Source organism: Phascolarctos cinereus, unplaced genomic scaffold (assembly GCF_003287225.1).
Source record: "Phascolarctos cinereus isolate Bilbo 61053 unplaced genomic scaffold, phaCin_HiC Scaffold_5;HRSCAF=322, whole genome shotgun sequence".
In the NCBI taxonomy this organism is placed as follows: domain Eukaryota; kingdom Metazoa; phylum Chordata; class Mammalia; order Diprotodontia; family Phascolarctidae; genus Phascolarctos; species Phascolarctos cinereus.
Window position 1 is genome coordinate 449,946,668 of NW_027555958.1, and position 23,573 is coordinate 449,970,240.

Sequence of the window (23,573 nt, forward strand, 5' to 3'; positions counted from 1 at the left end):
TGGGGTGGGCAGAGAGCGTGCTTAGGTGGCAGCTGGTCTGAAAACTGCTTGGGAGGGAAGTCAATGAGAGTCAGTAGAGAGATGTGAAGAGCCAAGAAGAGCTCATGTGACCTGGGACTGAGCCAAGAGAAGCCAAACTTGTAGGAATAGGAGGGGCAGCATCACCTGCATTAGAGGCAGCGGCAAGGATGCGAGTTCAAATCCGGCCTCAGACACTTACTGGCTGCGTGACCTTGGGCAAGTCACTTGTCCCTGTCTGCCTCAGTTTCCTCATCTGTCAAATGAGCTGGAGAAGGAAATGGCAAACCGCTCCAGTATCTCTACCAAGAAAACCCCAGATGGGGTCACGGAGAATCAGACAGCTCTGGAATGATGACCAAAAACAACAACACCTTTCTGAAGGTTTTGAGACAGAAAAAGAGAGCCGACTTTCCTCTTAGAAAACGCCTTCTTCTCCTGGGCTAAAATCAGGCAAACTGATCTTTAAGAGGGAACGTTTCCAGCACTGAAGGAAGGGCAGCCCCCCACACTGCCCACCACAGCGGCGCGAAGGGAAGGACCAAAACCCGCAGTCGGCCGTTTGCCTGACGACCCCCAGGTCGAGGCCCTTCTGCCCTCTGCCCAGGGCCAAGGCCTCCCCATACCTGTATGCGGGCTCGCTATCACAGGCGGAGTCTTTATATGCAAAACTTCTTTTCAGGTCCAGCTCCTCATCTTTTTCCTCGTCTCTCTCATCCTGAAAGAATTCAAGAAATCAGGAAATGGTTTTTTCTCTCTCTGGAAATAGCTTTCATTTCAAAAAAATTCATTTAAATGTTTACATTTCTTGACAAAGGAGAAGAGAAAGGCAGAACACCGTATACTTACCATTAGTTTTAATGAACCTCAGTGGAATCTGGCTAACAATTGTTGGTCAATGAACTGGTGACATTTCACTCAAGCTCTGTGATGCTCCACACCCAGATGGGAAGGAGGTGTGGTAGGAGGAGCACTGAATTTGGAGTCAGAAGTCCTGGGTTTGAATCATAACTTTGCTACTTATTACACTGGGGACTTTGTATGAGCCACTGCCCCACTTTAGGACTCGATGTTCCAATCTACAAACCGACACAGTTGGACTGGACGCCTCCAGCTCTGAATAACCCTGCCAGGCCTGCGTTCACCTCAGCACACCTGGAAGCACGGATATGACACCCACGTGCTGCTGCTGTGCTCCTGGTTCCATCTGGGCCCAGGGCCAACTGTGCTGACTTGTCCTGAGTCTCAGACCCTTGCTTCCTTTGAGAACAAGAGCAATCAGTGCTGTTAGTTAAGGGGAAGCAAAAAGGCCAAGGGGCAGGGGCAGCTAGGTGGCTAGAGCACCGGCCCTGGAGTCAAGAGGACCTGAGTTCAAATCTGGCCTCAGACACATGATACTTTCTAGCTGTGTGACCCTGGGCAAGTCACTTAACCCCAACTGCCTCAAAAAAAAAAAGGCCAAGGAGGAGAACCCCCTTGGGGAAAATACCCAAGAGGTTAAATGGAAAAGCCATGCTGGGTCCAACATGAGTTCACAGGGTCAATACGAGTGTCCAGTAAAACAGTAAACATCGCAGGATAACAACACGGTGCCCGACTCCTGCTATGTCTGTCCTTTGTGACAGGGCCATCCTCCTCATGCCTGAGCTTGATGCACTGAAATGGGCTCAGACGCTCAGGGCCCAGCCTGGCATTCTCAAACCTTCTGGAACCTCACAAAAAAGAGACGCTTCAAAGAGTATAATGCTGGAAACTGTGTTTCTCTCAACTTCCCAAGTCTCACGTTATCTTCACCTGATGGCGTCTGTCAGCATCTCATCCAGATGCTGGAAGGACCTCCTCCTCGTCATCTTCCAGGTGCAGAATGGCATTCCTGTATCAAGGCACCACTACCCACAGCCGTGTTCCTTGAGTTTGGTCCATCGATAAGTTTATGGGTGATGTTACTGCCTCAGCAAAATAGATTCACTATTGGCTTGTTAAGTGTTCACAAATACAGCCATCTGATCACTGCTTAGTAAAGTGGAAAGAATACCACACAGGGAGTAAGAAGACCTGGGTTTGAATCTTTTTTTTTTTTTTGGTGAGGCAATTGGGGTTAAGCAATTTGTCCAGTCATACAGATAGTAAGTGTTATATGTCTGAAGCCAGATTTGAACTCAGGGCCGGTGCTCTATCCACTATGCCATCTAGCTGCCCCCTGGGTTTGAATCTTGGCTCTGCCTTTCACTAGCTGTGGGACCTGTTATGCTTCAGGATCCTAACATGACAATGATCTCCAAGGTCCATGCCAATGATGACATTCTGTGTTTCTGAACCAAATAGAACAAAACAGCACTCCAAAACCATTAGAAGGGTCTATATTTCTCTTTCATACTTTCTACAAATATACCATAGATTTTTAGTACCTCCTGATTAGTGGTATGAAACACATTAGAGACAGGGAGAGCAAGGGAAAATTGGTAGCCTGAGCACTGCTTTTGTATCCATGAACTATTAAGAAAACCAGAGGAAGGGTCCCATATGTTGGATGGTTCTCCAATGGAAGATTCATGGAAGCACACTGAGAAGAATCCCACAGAATGAGAAGATCACAAGTGGCACCAGCAGAGGGGGTGCCTACACCCAGGAGACCCTGGGGCTACTGCAGCATCAAGGTGGGGTACCCACAATAGGTGCTGTTCCTCCAACAGGAGACCTTTCTCATGAGGATTTTACAGAGACGAAAAAGTGGGTACAGGAGTGGGTAGTGGCTGACATCATCTCCATCTTGTATTCTTTTTTAAAGCAAGTTTTCACTGATGTTTTCTGTTTTTTACATCATCCTAATTATCCCCAGTATCCCTCCTCCTGCCCCTCCCAAAGTCAGTACTTTTTTAAAGGAAAGAGAAATCTACAAGTTGGAAAAAAGTAAAAATAGGTACCATACATAACATGTATGGACCTCCCACCTCCATGATGGGGTCAGCTGGGGAGCGAGGGGGAGGGCTCCTCTTCGCTCAAGTACTGCTTGATCTTGCTAATTTCATTACATTAACTTTTGAAGTTCTGGAGCATCGTTCTCTCCATTTACATTGTAGTAGTTACTGGGTGTGTTGTTTTCCTGGTTCTGCTTACTTCATTCTGCATCAGTTCATATGGATCTCTCCATGCTTCTCTGTATTCATCACAGTCATCATTTCTTACAGCACAATAATGTTCCATATATTCTTGTACCACAATTTGTTTAGCCATTCCCCAGTAGATGAGCGTCTACTTTATTTCCAATTCTTTGCTATTGCAACAACTGCTGCTATAACAATTTCGGATAGTTTTTGTTATCAATGTCTTCTCTGGGGCATTGGCCCAGTAAAAGAATCTCTGGTTCAAAGGGTATGGGCATGTTAGTCACTTCATTTGCTTAATTCCAAAAAGCTCTCCAGAATGGTTGTACTAATTCACAGCTCCACCACAAATGTGTCAGTGTGCCTGTTGTTCAACAACCCTTCCAACATTAACTATTATCATTTTTTTCATCTTTCATCTTTTGTCTTTCATTTTTTCAGGGTGTGAGGTGAAACCTCAGGGTTGTTTTGATATATGTTTCTCTTTTTAGTTATTTGGAGCATTCTTTCCTGTGGTTGTGAAAACTTTGAAAATTCTTTTGAGAACTATTTGTTCATATACTTTAACCACTGATTTACTGGGGAATTGGTTATAGATATATACAAATATATGTATGTATATAAATTGTTTATATATTTTGGATACCAAACCCTTATAAGAAAAATCTGATACAAGGATTTTTTCCCCATTTGACCATTTCTCTTCATCATAGGTGCAATAATTTTGCCTGTGCAAAAGCTTTTCAATTTCACATAATCAAAGCTATCTATTGTATGTTTTACAATTGCCTCTATCTTTTATTTGGTTAAGAATATGTCTCCTGTGGTCAGCTGTGAAAGACTTGGCTACTCTGATCAAGACAATGATCCAAGACAATTCCAAAGGACCCATGATGAAAAATGCTCTCCACCTCTGGAGACAGAACTGATTAACTCTGCATGTAGATTGAAGCATACTTTTTTAAAAACTTTATTTTTCTTGTTTTGTGTGTCTCTCTGTGCATGTTTCCTTTTGGAACATAGCTAAAAGGGAAATGTTTTCCATGACTTCACATGTATAATCGATATATTGCTTGCTTTCTCAAGGGATGGGGAGGAGCAGAAAGGAAGGAGAAAATTCAGAACTCAAAATTTTTAAAAATGAATGTTGATTTTTTACATCTAATTGGGAAATATTTAATGAATAAGAAATATATTTTAAAATATACATCTGCTTATAGCTAGAGGAGGTATATGATCTGCTTCTCTTCTAATTTCTTAATAGTATCATCTTTAATATTAAGGTTATACTATAAAAAAATTAGAAGCAGATCATATACCTCTCACAGCTATCACCAGAAGATATTGTGGAAGGTAGTATGATATGCTAGACTAGCCTAATTTTTGGCAGAGTGCTTTCCAGTTTCCCAAAAGTTTTTATTAAATAAGGATTGTTTTTCCTAGGTAATTTATGTTTTCTACTTTATCAAACATTAGGTTATTGAGTTCTATCATTTAGGATTCTCCCTTGTTCCACAGATCTCTCTCTTTTTTAACCAGTACCAGACAGTTCTGAGGATGGCTGCTTTATAATATAGTTTGAGGTCTGGAAGCGATACTCCCCTTTCATCCCTATTTCTTTTAGTCATTTCCTTTGACATTCTAGATCTTTTGTTGTTCCAAGTGAAAATTGTTACTATTTTATCAAGTTCCATAGAGTAAACCCTTGGTAATTTGATTGGCATAGCAATAAAAATGGAAATTAACTTTTTTTTATTACATTAATACTGCCTAGTCCTGAACACTTAATATTCCTTCAGCTATTTAAGTTTGTAGTTGTATCTATACATGTCTTTGGTGGACCTTGGTAGATTGATCTCCAGACAGTTTGTGAACTTTGTAGTTATTTGGAATAGCATCTGCCTATCGTTGCTTCTTGGGTTTTGTTATTGTTATGCTGAAATGCGGTTGATTTTTGAGGATTCATTTTGTAGCCTACAACTTTGCTGAAGCTATCGTCTCAATTAGTATGCCGATTCCCTAGGATTTTTCCAGGTACACCATCATATCATTAGCAAATAGTAACAGTTTTATCTATTCTTTTATCCTTACACTTTTCTTTCTTTCTTTCTTCCTTTCTTTCTTTCTTTCTTTCTTTCTTTCTTTCTTTCCTTCTTTCTTTCTTTCTTTCTTTCTTTCGTGAGGCAATTGGGGTTAAGTGACTTGACCAGAGTCACACAGCTAGGAAGTGTCAAGTGTCTGAGGCCGGATTTGAATTCAGGTCCTCCTGAATCCAGGGCTGGTGCTCTATCCACTGCGCTACCTAGCTGTCCCTACTTTTAATTTCTTTATCATCTTATTGCTAGCATTTCCAGACCTAATTCAAATAAAAGAGAGAAGGCATCCTTGTTTGGTTCTCTTATTTACTGGAAAAGGTACTAATGTATCATATTGCATGTGATGCTTGCCTTTTATTTATTCATTCATTCATTCATTTATTTATTTAGGTTGCCATTTATTTATTTATTTTTAGGCAATTGGGGTTAAGTGACTTGCCCAGGGTCACACAGCTAGTGTCAAGTGTTTGGTCTAAGGCTGGATTTGAACTCAGGTCCTCCTGCCTTCAGGGCCAGTGCTCTATCCACTGTGCCACCTAGTTTTCCCATGCCTTTTATTTTTAATAGATGTTTTTCACTATATTAAAAAAGGTCCATCCATGCCTATACTTAGTAGGGTTTTTAGCACAAAAGAGTGATATATTGTCAAAGGCTTTTTAATGCATCTATTGAGATGATCATGTGGTTTTAAATATTTTAGCTTTTAATATGATTAATTTTATTGACTGTTTTCCTAATACTGTCAACTTTGTATTCCTGATATTAATCTCATGTGGTCATAACGTATGATTTCTTGGATAAATTGCTGTCTCATTGACAGGATTTTGTTTAAAATGCTTGAGTCAATATTCATTAATCATATTGGTCTAGAGTTTTCCTTCTATGTTTTTTATTTTCGCAGTTTAGGTGTTAGATAAACAGATTCTGGTAGTGTTCTTTCTCAATTTTTGAGAACAATTTGGGAAGTATCAGTGTTCATTGTTCTTAAAAAAGTTTGCTAGAATTCTCCTGTGAATCCATCAGGACCAGGAGGGTTTTTTTTGTTTTGTTTTGTTTTTTCTGTTTTGTTTTGTTTTGTTTTATTTTTTGATAGCTCCTTTACACTTAGATCTATTTCCTTTTCTGAGACTGGGCTATTTAAAATCTTTGATATTTTGTGTATTTTACATTTTTGAAGATATTCCTCTGTTTATTTTTGTGTTTTCAGTTTTGTTAGCAAATAACCAGGTGTTGTGTTTTGATTATTCCTTTGATTTCTTCTGGTTTTGTTGGGATTTCATCTGGCTCACATGCTATTTCATTGACTTAACTTTCTGCTCCCTTTTTAATCAGATTTGCTAAACCTTTGTCAATTTTATTAGTCTTTTCAAAGAACCAGCTTCTAGTTTTATTTATTGTTCCTATGTTTCTCCTCAATTTATCTATTTCTCATTTTTGTGCTCATTGGGGGTTTGTTTGTTGGCTTTCTAACTTTTTCAAATGCATATTAAGTTCATTATTCTCTTTTTATTTTGTTAATATATATTTGTAGGAATATGACTTTCCCATCGAGGACTGCTTCATCTGCATCCTAGAAATTTTAGTATGTTGACTCATCGTTATCATCTTCTTCGACATAATTATTGTCTATGATTTGTTCTCTGACCCTCATTATTGAGGATTTCATCATTAAGTCTCCATTTGGGACTCTGTCTTTTGTGGTCCCTGAACCAATTTTGATTGCATTATATATAAAGGACATATTAACTATTTCTACCTTTTTACATTTATTTGCGATATATCTCTCCTATAATACATGGTGAATTTTTGTAAAACTTTAATGTGGTATTCAGAATTTGTATATTCCTTTGCAGTCCCTTTTAGAGGACACCATAAGTCTTTTAACATTAGCTTCTCTAGCAATTTGCTTAGTTCTATATTTTCCCTTATCTTTTTGTTAGACTTATCCAGAATTGCTAGAGGGATATTGAAGTCTCCTATCACTATTGTGTTACTGTCTATGTCTTCTCATAGCTCAGTGAATGTTTCCTTCATAAATGCTGATGCTAAGGAATCTGAAGCAATTGTTGTCTATGGTTCCTCTCAGCATAATGCAGTTTGTCCCTTTTTATTTTTTGAATGTTTGTTTTTGCTTTGTCAGATAGCATGATCGAAACTCCTGGTTTTGTTTCTATTTGGGGTTTTTTTGATTCACCTGATGCATAGTAAAATTTTTTTCCCCATCTCCTCAGTTTAATTTCATCTATGTCTTTGTTTTTGTTTTTTAATGTTTTTGTAAGTGATGGATTGTAGAGTTTTTGATTTCTTATTCAAATTGTCACTCTTATTTTATTGAATTGTTTAATTCATTCATATTTGAGTATATGAGAATCAGGCTTATGTTGTTCTCCATTTGGCTCTAACATTGTTTTTTTTTTTTCCAATTATGATATATTCCCTCTTCTATTGTAAACAAAGTACTATGTTCCTTCAGGTACTTTAGCCTATTTTTTTGAGGTGGCCTTATTCCCACTGGCTCTCTAATCCTTATCACCCTTTCCCTTTGCTACCCTTTCCCTTTAAGGTTTTGTTTATTAGCTCCTTTTTTTCCCTGCTTTTATTTGTTCTTTTATTTCTTCCTCCCCCTTTTTCTCCTCTTTGTCAATGAGATTGCCCCTTCCTCTTCTCCCCTTCTATTAGTTTTGTTCATTAGTTTTTAAAATTTCACTTTTCATGTCCCTTTTCAGACAGAGTTTTTCACACTCTCTTCACTATCCATCCTCTCTGTTTACTCTAGATCCTCATTCTCTGGTTCATGACATCTATAAGTATCTAGTCTCTCTCTCTTCTCTGTACCCCTCAGGCAATCAAAACTTCCAAGGTGACCATTCTGGGCTCTCCTTTCTAGGGGGTTTCTGCCACTGACTTGTAGGGCTTGTCCCACAGATAACCCTTTCCCACTGTGCATCACTCCCAGAACAACACCAATTCTTGCAGATGACAGAGAGGACACTGCCCCATGGTAGGGACTCCCCCACAATGACCCTGATTATACAACCCACCTCTGATCTATACCTTCCTTCTAGTCACCTTCTTTCCCCATATTCCTCAAAAGCTCTTCCTGGAGTTAATACTGTTCCATCCCTGGAGGTCCTCCTCTTCCTGAGACTACAGGGATCACCTCCCCTTCGTTTCTAGTCCTTAGTTTGACCCAGGCCCATCACACACTCCCCTCTATCTTCCCTGAACCCTCCCCCACTTTCATAGACCTCCCATGTTGTAATGTAGTCTCCCACCTATAGGCAGGGGAGAGGTGGGCCTGTCTCCAAAGGGCACAGAGAGAAGGGCTCAGCTAAGTGAATGAACCGGGTGCTAGCATGAGAATATGGGAGTGGGAAACCCAAATGCGGAGGGTGCTGGGGAGCTGACTGCGCCTGGTTCCTCCCAATTCTCCGAAGCTGTGGTCTTTTAATTGTAGAAAGGGAGAGAGAAGGGAAAGCTCAGAGATTATTTCAAAGAGGAAAAACAGGGTTAGGAAGAAAATGAGGTTTTGGGAAAAAACCAACGAATTTAGTAGGGAATGCTGAGTTTGCCCAGACGTGGGACACTGGGTGACAGAGACGGACTGAATCACCTTACTCTCACTCTGATTCATTCTCATTCAGAAGGAGAATGTCCTTCAAACTGAAAAGGGGGAGGCACACCACACGGAGAGAGGACAACCTCCCAAGATAGGGAAGAGAGCACTGAGGCTCCTGACCTGGATACAAGAGGTCGCACAGAGCTTGTCTCTCAGACGTGCGGCAGCAACAGCGCTGAGGAAATCACCAACGGGGAAGAGACTCTAGCCAAGAGAAGCTGAGCAGCTGTGGCTGAGGCAGCCCATTCCATTTATGGGTAGATAGCTCTAATTACTGCAAGTTTTTCTTAAACCAAACCTCAGTCCACTTTCTGCTTCTTCTGCCCTCTGGGTCAAGCACCACGGAGCTAATGCCTTGTCCCCACGCGCCGGCCCTTCCAGGGCTGGGATAGCTCTCTTCCATCCCTCTAACTTTCCTGTCCTTCAGGCTGAATCCATTCAGCCTACAATAAATCAATCAAAAAGCACTCAGTAAGAGCCTATACTGAGGGCCGGGCACTGTGCTAAGCACTGGGGATGTCAGTACAGAGAATGAAAACATTTTTTTAATCTCTGTGCCCTCAGTGCACGGCACAATGCCCAGCGCACTGTGAGAGGTTAATAAGCACTTTGCATTCATCCATTCACGACCCATGATTTCCTAAGTCAGGGTCACTTCCTACAAAACACAGACCCAGCCACACCATGCCTTAGTAAACAGTCTTCATGAGTTCCCATAACATCCAGAGGTGGCCACGCCAGGGCCACGCTCCTGGGCATGCAGCCAGCTTGGTTTTCAGCTAGCAGTCCTGCAAAGCAACACTAGGCCTTTACTATACACATGTAGCTCATATGACTAGTGCCCCAAATCTATTTTGACATAGGAATAAATACCCTGAGACAGGAAACAAAACAGGAGACTTGATTTAGAATCCCCTAGACTTGGCCTGTTAACTCATCTGTAAACTGTAGCTTCTCCCAATCAATCCATTGGGTCATTGTGAAGATGATATGGGGTTAGCTGCTGCCCAGGGAAATGGCTGTGGGGTTTACTGAGAAGACTTCATGGCATCTCCTGGGAGGGGCAGTGTGATGTTGGGCAGAAAGGCCTGACTTCAGACCTGGCCTGGACACTCGCTAGCTGGAAGACCTCGATTGGGACTTCCCCTCCTCTGAACCTTCGCTCCCTTTGCGGGAGCTCTGCCCTCACCAGACAGGAGGGCAATTTTGGTTTTACATCCACGTCTCCAGCATCTAGTGGACTGTAGGAGCTTACACACAACAAGTGCTTAACAAATGCTTATTGAATTGGACAGAACGGCTACAAAGTACAATGTAAATATCCACTAAGCTTATTATTTCATAGAAATGGGTACTTTAAAAAAAAAAGAGGACCTTCTAATGTAAATGATCTTTGCCACAGATTTTACAGTGAAATCAATACAATGGGTTCTGATAAAGCACACTCCTGGAAAGTAACACCACGTGGCCTCCTCAGCCAGATGAGCTCTTCAGAAGAATGGCCAATCCACTCATCTTGTATTCTTGTATTTGAAGGTGAGCATTCATACCTAGTGATCTGAATCACGGCTCTGGTTCAAGCTGGCTAAGCGTTTATTAAACAGAGACTCCAAGCTCCCACAACATTTAGTCTGTCATCTCAAGTGCATTGGAAAGTTGAGAGAAAACCCTGATCCAAAATCCATCCATCCTGAAAGCAAAAAGTTTAGACAAAGTGCTGAACGGGGCCGCCTCTGTCTACCCACCCCTTCCAATGCCTGCAGAGTAGCAGCTTTGGTTTAGGAACACAGATGAATTTTCCGAGGCATGAACGGAAGCTCAACATTCTTTTAGAATGAATACAAATCACAGGATTGTCATGTCTGAGAGCTGATAGGGAGAGAATGAGAGAATCACTTTGGAGAAACCAAGGCCCAAAGATGGAGAATGACTTCCTCAGTGCCCATGACAAGGGTGTCAGGGCCTTCTGACCCTCCATTTCTGTAGTGAGGGGGGAAGCCCACAAGTCTACCCACGGGTCAATACTTGGGACTGGCACCACAGATGGTGACGTGCTGGGCTCAGTGTCCGCACAGGGGAGCAGGAGGTGTCTGAGAAAATGACCAGAACTTCCTTTGAATACAAACTGCTCAGGAGCTCCCAAGTCTTTACAAGACACTGCAAAGCCCAGCCCACCCAGGAAGGATTAAAAGAACAGGAGCCTGGGGGTAATGAAAAGCCTCCAGGTAGGTCTAAGAAAGTGGTCCCACTTAATCAATGTGTTAGATAAAGGAACTGGCATAGGGACGTCGTGAAGACCAGGGAGGCCAGCTACCAGGACACACACAGGATTTAGCAACAACAGAGACGACAGTTGATGAGAGATCAATTGTCATGGTCGGACCTGAGGTGCAGGCTGAGGCTTCTGTTTGCAAACATGGCCAGTGTACGGACTTGCTCGGTAGGACTACTTATTTATTACAAAGCCAGCCTTTTATTTTTAGAGGGTCAAGGAAGAGTTGTGGCAGGAAATAGAAGGCAGTAATAGTGATACTTTAAAAAAGGAGAGAAATAAGACTGTTAATGGGTCATTAAAAAATCACATGAGGCAGAAAGGCATTGGAAAGGAACAGAAACTGGGCAGTGCTGGTGCTACCCCAGTAATTCTGAAATAGCCAAAAACAACACCCTGGTCCAGGGAAGATTAGTGCGTTTTCTGTTCTTCACTGTAGAGAAATGTTGATGTTTACTGATGTTTGTCAAGTTCATAATAATAAAAATATAAATTTCAAGAATTTTAAAAGAATCATCAGGCTATGTCTGCTTGGAAACTGAAGTATGCTAGCCACACACCGAGGGTGCTTCCTACACCAGCACCCATGGAACAGCTGATGCTCTGATGGGGTCTCGAGTGTGTGGAATCAAGTTGGTGGAAGATCTGCAGAAAGGAGGAAGCCAGAGAGATGGACAGACTAGGGATAGAGGGCAGACTGTCTGCCTGGGCACTGCCCAACCTAACCTCTCCTGATGCATTATGTCTAAGCCTCAGAACAGGCCTTCCACTCACAGACCTTCTGCTGGCTGCTGGGAGGTGATGGGTTGAAAAAGCAAATGAAAAGGGTTAATGCGTTTTGTTCCCAGCTTCAGAAAAGCTCAGTCCAAAGCTACAGATTGCAGGAGGCACACAACTTTTATTCTGGGGCTAGGAAGAGGTCCAAGAAATTCACTCCCCCTGCCCCAGCTAGGGCTGAGCCCTGCTGCCCATGGCCTACTGAAGGGGCTTGGTTAATGAGAGTTCAGCAGCTCTGGGGCAGCAAGGTGGTCTACAGCCTGGCAAAATTAACCAAAGAGCCGAAGACGTAGCGGCTAGTGTCCCCAAAGCCTTCCTCACGTTGGGCAGTGAATTATCTGGACATGTGTTTCTTTTCCCAACTATATGAATCTGTGGGAGCCTGTGCCCATTTCTGTAGGGGAGCCTGAAAATGAGGTTCTGGCAGGTTCGACCAGGCTGCAAAGGAGGCTTTGATGGTGGCCCAGAAAACTGACAGAGTTTGTTTTGGAAGACTAGCCTAGCTAATTATGGAGGGGCACGGTGGTGATGGATTTTTTGGTTGTGGCAATGCATAAGTGGTACTTTGTGTGCTATGCGGCCCTCTTCTCCATTCTCAGTGGAAGAGAAGGGGACAAGGAGACAGAGAGCTAAAAATCGCATAGTTTGTGGACCACCTAGAAACGTTCATTTGACTACGGGCACTGAGATCCTTGTCTAGAGAACGAGTGGCCATACTGCAGTGAGAGCTGCATCCCATTATTTGTGAGATTCTTGCTACAGATGAAAGCAGAAGAAAGAAGGGAGTTTCAGGGAAATGGAAGAATGGTTCATGAAGAATCCTTGGAGAAGTAAAAAGAGCAGTTGGTAGACCAGCCTTTATTGTACACGGAAGGTGATATTTCATGGGACATTTGCTCACCACATTTTGCAGTAACATAATAACATCTAGGCATTTACATAGCACTTTAAGGTTTGCAAGGTGTTTTACAAATATAATCTCATTCCATCATTTCAATAGCATTCAACAATCTGCCCAGTGCTTGACTAGCAGGAAGTCTGGTAAGAGAGCAGAGTGCGTGAACATCCCCCTTCACCAAGGAGTGCTTTCTCCCCTCTTAGATCTTGCCTTTACAACCACCAAGGTCTTTCCTGAAAGGCTAACATTAGGGCAGCATGTCATAATAGATGGAGAGCTGGCCTTGGGCCAGGGCACCCCAGGTCCTGGCAGTGTGACCTTGGACAAGTCACCTCACCTCCCAGTGCCCCCGGCTGCTCTCAGCAAGCATGAGCTGCAGAGAAGGTGCCGACCTGCACTGAGAGAGTTTCATCACCCAGTGAAATCCAGGTCTAGTCCCTCTCCCAATCCCATCTGCAAAAAGACCACCAAGAAAATGATTTTGGCTGATGCACCAAAGTGGGTGGCTGAGGATGAAATGGTAGAGAAATTCTAGAAAGAATTCTAATAATAGCCTCCAGATCAAATCAACATAAACTCCCACGTTTGGTGACGTCAATACAAAGTTGGGAAAAGGTGAGGAAGGGAGAAAGACAAGGTAACACATGGGTCAGGGGAAGGAAATACGGGAGGCCAAAGATCTGGAAGTTACACAGAAATCTCACGCCTCTGTATTCTTGACACTTTCTTTGAGAAAAGAAATGGCAGGCCCTGTACATGCCAAGCAACAAATGACATCATAAAGAAGAGAAGAATTTGGGGCAGCTGGGTGGTGCAGTGGATACGGCACTGGCTCTGGACTCAGGAGGACCTGAGGTCAAATCTGGTCTCAGACCAGACAACTGACACTCACTAGCTGTGTGACCCTGGGCAAGTCACTTACCCCCAACTGCTTCACCCCACACCCCCACAAAAAAATAGAAGAGTTTATGTTTTAATGGAAAGGAAAGACTTGTTATTCGTGTGGAAGCAATTCCTGAATCAGCTGAAGTCAGCCCACTGACTTGTGTCAGAGCTAAGATTCAGAAACAGTAAAAAAGACTAATAATGAGAAAAAGCTATTACACAGAATCAAAACAACTTAGCCCTGTACAATGTAAACAAGACAGTCAACTTATTAAGCACCTACTATGTGCCAGGTACTGAGTTAGGTGCTGGGGATACAATGAAAGGCAGAAGGCCATCTGAGCTCACAGTGCAACATGGGTGGGGGGGGAGAGCCCACATGCAAACGACTGTGGCAACACTAGATATGCTGGAAAAAGTGGAGGATAATCACCAGGGGGGAGTCACCAGCATCAGGGAGGACCGGGAAAGGCTTCCTGCAGAAAGGGGGACCTTAGCTGGGATTCCAGGGAAGCCGGGGGGCGGGGAGGAGGAGGGAGAGCAGTCTGTGCTCAGGGGGTGGCGGTGACAACGCCCAGATGTCAGGGGGAGGAAAGGCAAGAAAGCCAACATCCTGGGACCCCAGAGTACGGGCAGGGGGAGAGGAAGAAAGTGCAGGGGGCGGCTGGTTAGGAAGGGCTCTGAATGCCCAACAGGATACTTTGTGTATGATCCTGGAGGTGACAGAGAGCCACTGGAGTTTATCAGATGAGGGGATGGTGGTGATATTTTGAGATCTACACTATAGGAATAAGGATGATGATGATGATGAAAGCTAACATACAGTACCCTACAGGCACTGAGCTAAGTGAGCCCTTTACAGTTATCTCATTTGATCCTCACAACAGCCCTGGGAAGTAGGTGTTATTATTATCCCCATTTTACAGATGAGGAAAGAGGCAAACAGAGGTAACGTGACTTGGCCAGGGTCACACAACTAGTAAATGTCTAAAGTTACATTAGAACTCAGGTCTCCCTGACTCCAGGGTCAGCACCCTATATACTGTGTCATCTAGCTGAGTGGAGGATGGTCTGGAGAGACTCAAGGCAGGCAGACCCTTCATCAGCTACCGCAACGGTCCAAGAGTGAGGTGATAAGGGCCTGCCCTGGAGGGGTGGTAGCAATGTCAGAGGAGAAAAAGGGGACTATAACAGAGATGCTACAACAGTACTTGGCGACTGACTGATTAGAGGCAATGGGATGAGAGTGAGGAAATCCTATGTTCCCAGCCTGGGGTACCAGTAGGAAGAAGGTACCTTGGACTACGGCAGGGAACTTCTGAAGGGGGAAAAGGTAACATGTCCGGTTTGAGACACGATGTGTTTAAGACATCTAACATGAGATCCATCTAATAGGCAGCTGGAAGTGCCAGATGAGGTCAGCAGAGAGGCTGGGGCTAATAGGTGGATTTGAGGCTCATCAGCATAGAGATTTTAATGAAAACCATGGCAGCTAGTGAGATTACCCAGTGAAAAAGTAGGGAGAAGAGGGCCCGGGACAGGGTCCTGAGAGACACCTCCTGTTATTGGGCGTGACCTGACTGAAGATCCAGCAAAGGAGCCTGAGGAGTGGTCAGGTAGAGAGAACGAAAACCAGGTCAGAGCAGTGTTGTAAAAACCTAGGGAGAAGATGGAGTCAAGGAGAAGGGGGTGATTGACAGCGTCAGAGGCCACAGAGAGGCCAAGAAGGATGAGGAGTGAGAAGAGGTCATTAGAGCTGACGATTAAGAGATCCTAGGTAACCCTGGAGAGGGCAGTTCTATTTGAAGGATGAGGTCAGAAGCCAGACTGTTCAGAAGAGAGCAATAGGAAGGGACACGGAGGCATTGGTTGTAAACAGTCACAAAAGCCAGGAGAGGCATGGAACAATAGCTAGTGGGGATGCATGGATAAATAGGCTCTGTGAGGATGGCAGAGCGGTAGCAAAGCAGCTAGTAGACAGGGAAACAGGGAAGATAATAAGAGAATGGGAGGATAGCAGGGGCAACCTGCTGGAGAAGCTGGGGTGGGATGGGTCATTTTGCATATGGAGGGTGTTTGGACAAGGAGAAAGGTCATCTCTTCATCAGAGACAGGGGTGAAGGTGGAGACAGTGACAGAAGGCATCTATCTATCTGTTTGACAGGAGGAAGGGCCAAGTGGAAGCACTCTCAGAATGGCCTCTTTTTTTTCAATGAAATATGAAGCGACATTCTCAGCTGAGTGGGGGGAGGGGGGAGGGACACAAAGGTCTAGAAGAGCTGGCTAGCGAGTGGGAGTTAATAAGAGAGGTGTAAGAGGATCGCCTTGCCACGGTGAGGGCCCAGTTGAGATTACGTCACACCAATGTGTAGTGGACTCAGTCAGCTGTTCTGTGATTTTCTCCAGCTTCGTTCAGGAGCACATGAATAGGAGAGGAGTCAGTAGATGGAGGCAGTAGTCCACGGCTAGGGATTGCCAGGGAAAAGTCAGGATAAAGGAGCAGGGGACCAGAGCTAAACTGGTTCACCAAAGGGGCCAAGATGGAGAAAGCAGGAGATCCAGAGCATGACACATATCTGGGTAGCTGAGGTGTGGTGGAGGAGTAGGTCACAGTCAATGAGTCAGCTGAAGAATTGTGGATTATGGTGTTTGAGGGACAATCAATATTCAGGCTAATGTCCCTAGGAGGAGGGCAGGAGCTGGGGAGGAGAGCGGCTGTGAGCCAGGCACTGAACTCGCCAAGGAGAGGAGGTCTGTAGACAAGAGCACCAGAATCTGGACTGAGTGGCTGAAATGCACTTAGTGAGCCTCAAAGGAGCAGAGGTGACGGAGGGACGCTGGAAGTGGCAATGGCGACTATGCCAACTCCCCCACCTCGACCAGGAGCCAAGGAGAGTGAGTGACAAGGTAACTTGGAAGTGGAGGCCAAGGAGGCTGTGCCAGAGCTCCATAAGAGCCAAAAGATGGAAAGAAAGGAAAAGATTTAGGATCAATATGGGGACAGAGAATGGGGTTTGAATAGCTGGGAATCCCAAGGAAGAGGAGTCTGGGTGGGAGTTTGTTAATTACTAATGACCAAGTTCCGGCGGGTTACTAACACCACTTGGGTGTGGTCTCAGGATGGAGTTCTCTAACGGTATGAGGCAGCTCAGGGGAGGGGAGCTGAGGGAATCCAGTTTCTCTCCTTTCCCCACAGGTAAGTCCTCTGCCTGGAGGCAGAGAAAGAAGGACAGGCCCTCTGCAATCAGGAAGAGGCCACCCTACAAGACCGGCACTCAGAAATGGGAAATGGACAACAGACACGATGTGAACATCAACACCAATAATCTTCTACAGAAGTTTAGTCAATGTAAATTAATTGTCACAACGAGGGCAGAGGAGAAGGGCTGGCCCATAGCCAGAGGAGGGGTGGATGGGCAGGCAGGCTCCAGTGTGTCCTAGGGGAGGGTCTGGCCAAGCTCAAGGAAGTCAAACCAATTCAGCAAACTGCTTATGCCCGTTCCTGGGGAAGAAGCAGTTTAGCTAAGACGTGGCCCTTGTTTTCACGGGGCTCCTAACCACCAGGGGAAACAAGATACAGATGCAGACAAGGAAATAAAAAGAGACAGAGGAGTGGAGGATGGTCTGGAGAGACTCAAGGCAGGCAGACCCTTCATCAGCTACCGCAACGGTCCAAGAGTGAGGTGATAAGGGCCTGCCCTGGAGGGGTGGTAGCAATGTCAGAGGAGAAAAAGGGGACTATAACAGAGATGCTACAACAGTACTTGGCGCTTCCCATCTGCCCCAGGCCTGAGGGGAAGGCCTTCAGGAAGCTCCCATTTCTTTAGTCCTCTCAGGTCTGCTTCTCTGTGAGCAGGGGGATGCCAGGGTAGACACCCTCCTGCTACAGACGGAGGGCTAGTGTGTGCCCTTTGAAGTCAGTCACCATGGATTTATTGAGCAGCTACGATGTGCCATACCCAGGGCTATCAAAGAAAGGCAAAAGGCCAGGCCCTTCCTTCAAGGAGCTCATACTCTAGTGGAGGCCAACAATGAGGTCCCTATGAGATGTACAAGGGAAACAGGAGGTAATCCCCAAGAGGAGGCCCTGGGGGGAAGGCCTCGGGTAGGAAGTGGGGTTTGGGCCAGGAGGGAGAGATGAGGAGGGAGAGCCAGTGCAAGCACACAGAGCATCAGCAAGGCCACTGGGTGGGCTGTAGAGTACATGGAGGAGACTGAAGTGTCAGAGGGTTGGGAGGGCAGAATGGCGACAGGGTGTGAAGGGCTTTCAAAGTAAACACAATCTTATATTTGCTCCTGGAGGTCACAGGGAGCCCAGAAGTGCTGGCTTCTTCCCTCCTTCCTTCCTTCTGAGCAGGTGGATGACATGGTTGGACCTGAACTTCAGAACAAGTGCTTCAGCAGATGTGTGTGGGATGGACTAGAGAGGGGAGACCTGAGGCAGGGAGATCAACCTGAGAGCTCCTGCTGAGCGGGTGTGAAGGGGTGGACGGTGGAGGGCATGTGTATGGAGGGGAACGTATACAAGAGACAGAAAGGGAGAAAGAGACAGATGGACAGAGAGAAGGATGGATGGATAGACAGAGACAGATAGACAGACATGAGAGAGTGAGCGACTGAGCACGTATTAAACCTTTACTAGATGCCAATCCATAGACATTGTGAAGGTAGAAATGATGTGAGAATCAGAAAAACATGAGAAAAACAATTCAAGATGTTAGGTCTCTATACCGGCTTTAACCACAGTTTTTACGAATCTAGAGTTCCCAGGAAGCTGTATACACTTACATATAGATATCTTTGATGAGCCCCGTGTGATTTCAATACCTTTTTTACCCGCTCGTGTATTTCATCTGAGTTTGAAGGTGAGCACCAATCTGAATGATATCTGCAGACATAAATGACAGAGAGAGATGATTTGTAGACAAGGTGAGGGCGGGGAGGCAGGCAGGGAACCCTTTCCAATCCCCACATGTCTGTTACAGACAGCTATTTCTTCCCAATGCCTTCTCTACAACTGATGATATGGTCAAGATCCAAAAAGATTGCAAAAAAGCCTAGTATTTGGGCCAAATTTCAAAAGACAAAATATAACTTAGATGAATTTCTTACATTTGGGTTTTAAAAAATTAAATGCCTAAGCACCGCATAGAGGAGTCACAGCTAGCCAAGTATTGGAAGGGGCGACGAGGAAGTGGGATCGACCTTGTTCTGACTCCCAAGAACAGAATGAGGACCGGTGGGGCAGCACATCCTAGCACAAGCTGCCTCTGGGAGTAGGGGCTCCCCAGGAAGGGAGGCTCAGGTACAGTGCAGAGCCAAATGCATTCTGGGAGGCAGTGGTCAATGTGCAGAAGATGGGAAAAAGGGACAGGAGAGGAGTGAGAGCCCCAGTTGAGTTGGTCAAGAGTATGGCCTGGCAGCTGAGGAGTAGCCCTACTCGGTGCTCAGTAGGAAAGGCTCACAGCCCCCTGTCCTTGGATGACTGTGTTCAGTTCTGGGGTCCACATTTGAGGAAAGATAAGCATTGATGAACTGGAGGGCCTCCAGGAGGGGCATAGGGGTGGGAGTCCACTAGAGCCCATGACAGACAAGTATTAGCTGGAGGACAGAGGAGTGGTTGCCCGAGGGAAGAAAAGGCACCATCAGCCGGCTTTGAGCCAGGACCTGAGCCATGCTCCCCACTCCCCAGAGGGTGCTGGGTCAGATCAATCCACCTGCTGCCTCCTGGAGGTTTCTCAACCAGACAACAAAGCTAAGGCCACAACAGTGCCAGGCGTGCCCCAATGACAATACGTGGGAGGGCTGCTTAGACACAAGTCGATGACTGTGAACCTTCTAATCATCTGCTTTATTGGCAGACAGGACAGTATACTGCCTGGATGCATACTCCCTCCCATTCTCTCCATGCCCATGACCCCAAAACTCTGGCTCCCAAAGAACAAGAACAGCGATGATATCCAGCATTTGCAGAACTCTACTGATGTATTATTTGATGTATCTAACAACCCTGTGAAGGAGATGCTGTTATCTACCCCCATCTTACAGAAGAGGAGACCACTGCTGAGAATTTTAGTGACTTGCCCAGGGTCACCCAGCTAGTAAGTGTCTGAGGCAGGATTTGAACTCGGGTCTTCCTGACTCCCAATTCCAGCACCTGTCCACTCTCCTCAAACCTTCCCCTCAATGTCCCATTCCATTTCTCCCCACTCCTTTTGCTATGCCCTCTGCAATGCCAGCTCCACGTTCAGAACATTTCCTTTCATCTTTCACCTTTCTCACTCCTCCCATTTTCTCACACTTCTGAGACCCGGCTCCCTCCAGATGACATGGCTTCCCTCACCTCCCTCTCTAGCACTGGTTCCATTTTCATTCATCCTCCTAACTCATGGGGGTGAGGGTGGGGTCTGAATATTCCTGGCTCTCTACTGCCCTCCATCTACTGTGCCACCGTCACTCAGCAACCACGGTTGGCCATTCTCTACTAACCCTTAGCACATTCTCTCTCCTTTCTCGGTGAGTTCAGTGCTTGGCTCACAGATTTCCTCTCTACCCTCATCCCTTTGTTCATTGTAGGGGACTTCAACACACATTTTTATGTACCTTCAAATACCCCAATGAACTGAAGTCTCATGGCCCACTCCTCTGCTCCAGTTCAGCTCGCTACAGGGATGGTCTCCCCATCAAGAGTTCCACTTCCATGTTCGTCATCCTTTATCCCTCCATCTCTTCCTATGCTTTGCTCCCCCTAAATCCCCTCTTTAATCCTTGTACCGTGCTAAGTCATCACCTTGCTAGTGCTACACACTCTTCCCTTCTCAATCTGGACCAGGAGTGAACCACTATGCTACTGATGATCATGCCTTGGACCAAGCTCCAACCTTGGATTACTCCCATCATCTACTCCTTCACTCTCATTCACATGTTGCTTACAGGAACCGGAGGATATCACAAAAACTGTTCTAACTGGATCCAGTCTCAAAACTGGGCCCTCACCATAACAAGGCAACCTCCAACTTAATCGTTTCCCCATCCCACTCACCACGGCAGCTGTTCCAAACCTTTTCTTCTCTCCTTACCCTTCTCGTGATGCCTTATACGTCACCAAAAAATTGGGACCATTCATAGAGAATTCCTTTTCTCACTTTCCTCTGACATCATCCCTCACTCTCTCTTCCTATAGTATCTAATGATAAGGTGGCCTTTCTGCTTGTCAAGGTCACCCCCATACATTTGCCCATGAGTCCATCTTCTCCAGCAGACTGCCCCCACTATCGTCCTTCCCCTTTCTCTAATCTTTAACCTCTCCCTACCTACTGGTTCCTTCCATACTGCCTATAAACCAATTCTCCCCCTCCTCCCATTGGTAAATCCTCATTAGGTCTTCCCACCTCCCTCTGCTATCTTCCTATAATGCCTGTCCTCTTCTCAGTTAAATTCCTTCAAAAAGCTATGGAGAATTGATGCACAAATGACTCTTCCTCTCCCTCTCTTTTAAAGCCTCTGCAAACCTGCCATCCAACCTCATCGTTCAGCTGAAACTGCCCGCTCCAAAGCTACCTGCGAGATGTCCTGGCCTCTTTTCAGTCCTTACCCCTCTCGACCTGTCTGCAGGCCCTGAGAGTCCCTGACGCCACAGGTGCCTCCCCCTCCTGACCACTGTCTCCTCTAATTTTTCCCAATATTGCTCTCCGGGTTCTCCTCCTCCCCATATGGCTGCTCCCTCTCAGTCACATCCAGTAACTGTGGGGATCCCTCAAGGTTCTGTTCTCATGTCCCTCCATACTATCTTGCTTGGTGACCTCATCAGCTTTCTTGAGTTCAATTCCTGGCTCTGTGTAGATGACCCCAGATTTACTTCTGCAGCTGCAGCCTCTCTCCTGAGCCCCTCCCGGCATCACCAACCGGATGTCCCACAGACATCTCAAACTCAACATGTCCATAAGAGAACCTATTTTCCCCCCGCCCAAACACTCCCTGCCCTCTGGAATCACCACATCGAGGGAGCCCAAGTTCCCACTTTCATTTCCTCCTTACCTCCTATCTCTCTCTCATCCCACATACCCAATCAGCTGCCAAATGCTACCATTTCTTTCTCTCCAACGTGTTTCGAATACGTCTCTTCTCTCTGCTCGCATAGCCACCACCCTGTGTGGGGCTCGAGTTGCCTTGTCCCTGAGCTACTGCAAAAGCCTTCTCCCTGGTCTCCTGACCACAAGCCTCCAATCCAGCCTCAGTGTGTGGCCACCCAAAGTGCAGGCAGGACTCTGTCTCCCCCGGCTCAAGAAGACCCAGCGATTCCCTGGCAGATCCTTGGTTTGCCCCTCAAAGCTCTGAGCCGCCTGGTCCCGCCTCGCCTTTCCAAAATGCTCACTCTCTAATCTCCTTCACGCTGTACTCTCTCAGACCAGCCACGCCCACCTATTTGCTGTTCCTTGGACTTGGCCTCCATCTGCACTCCTGATATCTTTGTCCTGGCTGCTCATCGTGCCTGGAGTATCCTCCCTCTCTCCCTAACCTCCGGCCTCATCCCTGGCTTCCTCTGACAGCAGCTCCAGTACCACCGCCTCATCTCCCCAGCTGTTAGTGTCATCCAAGCATTTATTAAGTGCCAACTATGTGCCCATCGCTGTGTTAAGAGACAGGGACAGAGAGAAAGGTAACAACCCAGTCCCTGCCTTCTAATGAGGTGGAGATAATTATGTCCATACAAGAGATATCCAGGGTAGAGAGATGGAAGGAACTCTGCATTTACCTTGTATGTCCCATTAGAATGTAAGGTCCTTGAGGGCAGGACAAGGATCTTTCTTGGTATCCCCAAGCCTCAGCCCGGGACCTGGCACACGGTGAGCATTTAACAAATGTCTATTGACTGATCAATTGTAGAGCTAGGATTGTTTTTTCAGGAAAAGACCTGTTCTGCTTTGCCAAAGAGGGCAACGGATGGAAGCCACAGAGCGCTGCGATCATACTTGATGTAAGGACCAACTTGGTACGATTAGAGCTACACAAAAATGTGATGGGCTGCCATGGGGGTGGAGGAGCCCCCTCACGGGAGAATTTCAAGCAAAGACTAGAGTAGCCACTTGTCAAGTATGTCAGTCAGTTAACAGGCATTTATTAAGCTCTCGCCATATACACAGTCAGGCACTGCGCTAAGCACTGATACAAAGAAAGGCCAAAAAAAAAAAGCCCCCAACGTCAAGGGCTCATTGCCTAATGGGAGAGACAATATGTGAATGACTAGGCACAAAAGTATTTATGAACCTATATATGCGCATACAAGTATATATGAGGTAGACGGAAGGGGTCTGAAAGAGGTAGGCCTCAGCAGCCGGAGAACTTCTCAGTCTCTGCCTGGATTTTCTTCCAGCTCCAGCCTGATAATTGTAGGTGTCTTCCAGGGCTCTGTCTTAGGCCCTCTTTTCTTTTTCTGTATTATTTTTTTTGGTGATCTCATCAGCTCCCACAGATTCAACTATCATCTCTATGCTAATGATTTTCAAGCCTACTTGTCGGGACCTAACCCCTCGGCTGACCTCTAGACCCACATCTCAAACTCCCCATTGGACATCCCAAACTGGAAGTACCATAAACATCTTAAATACAGCATATCTAGAGCTGAACTCAAAAATCTTCCTTCCCCTTCACTCCCATCTCCTAACTTCCCAATGCCTATAGAGGGCACCACCATCCCCATTCCCGTCACCCAGCCTTGCAACCTATGTGTCACCCTTGACTCTTCACTCTCACTTGCCCCCGTCACATCCAATCAATTGGCAAGTCCTGTTGATATTACCTTCCCAATCAATCTCATACATTCCCCCTCCTCTCCTTGGACATGGGCACCATCTTGGTACAAGCCTACATCAGCCCACACCTAGACGAATATAACGGCTTCTTC

At 45.7% G+C, this 23,573-nt stretch overlaps 1 protein-coding gene across 4 annotated transcripts in view; it reads right to left on the reverse strand.

Annotated features, from left to right (window-relative positions):
* The window catches only part of SPATA6 (spermatogenesis associated 6), a 140,487-nt gene that overhangs the window by 17,005 nt on the left and 99,909 nt on the right, over positions 1 to 23,573 (reverse strand). For 3 of the 4 annotated variants that reach the window (XM_020987705.2, XM_020987709.2, XM_020987708.2), the window contains 2 exons: positions 18,458 to 18,557; positions 645 to 736 (listed from right to left, as the gene is read on the reverse strand). In XM_020987705.2, coding sequence (XP_020843364.1) covers positions 645 to 736; positions 18,458 to 18,557 — 192 coding nt within the window. The remainder of the gene's footprint in view (positions 1 to 644; positions 737 to 18,457; positions 18,558 to 23,573) is intronic. The other variant, XM_020987707.2, reaches the window with a different exon arrangement.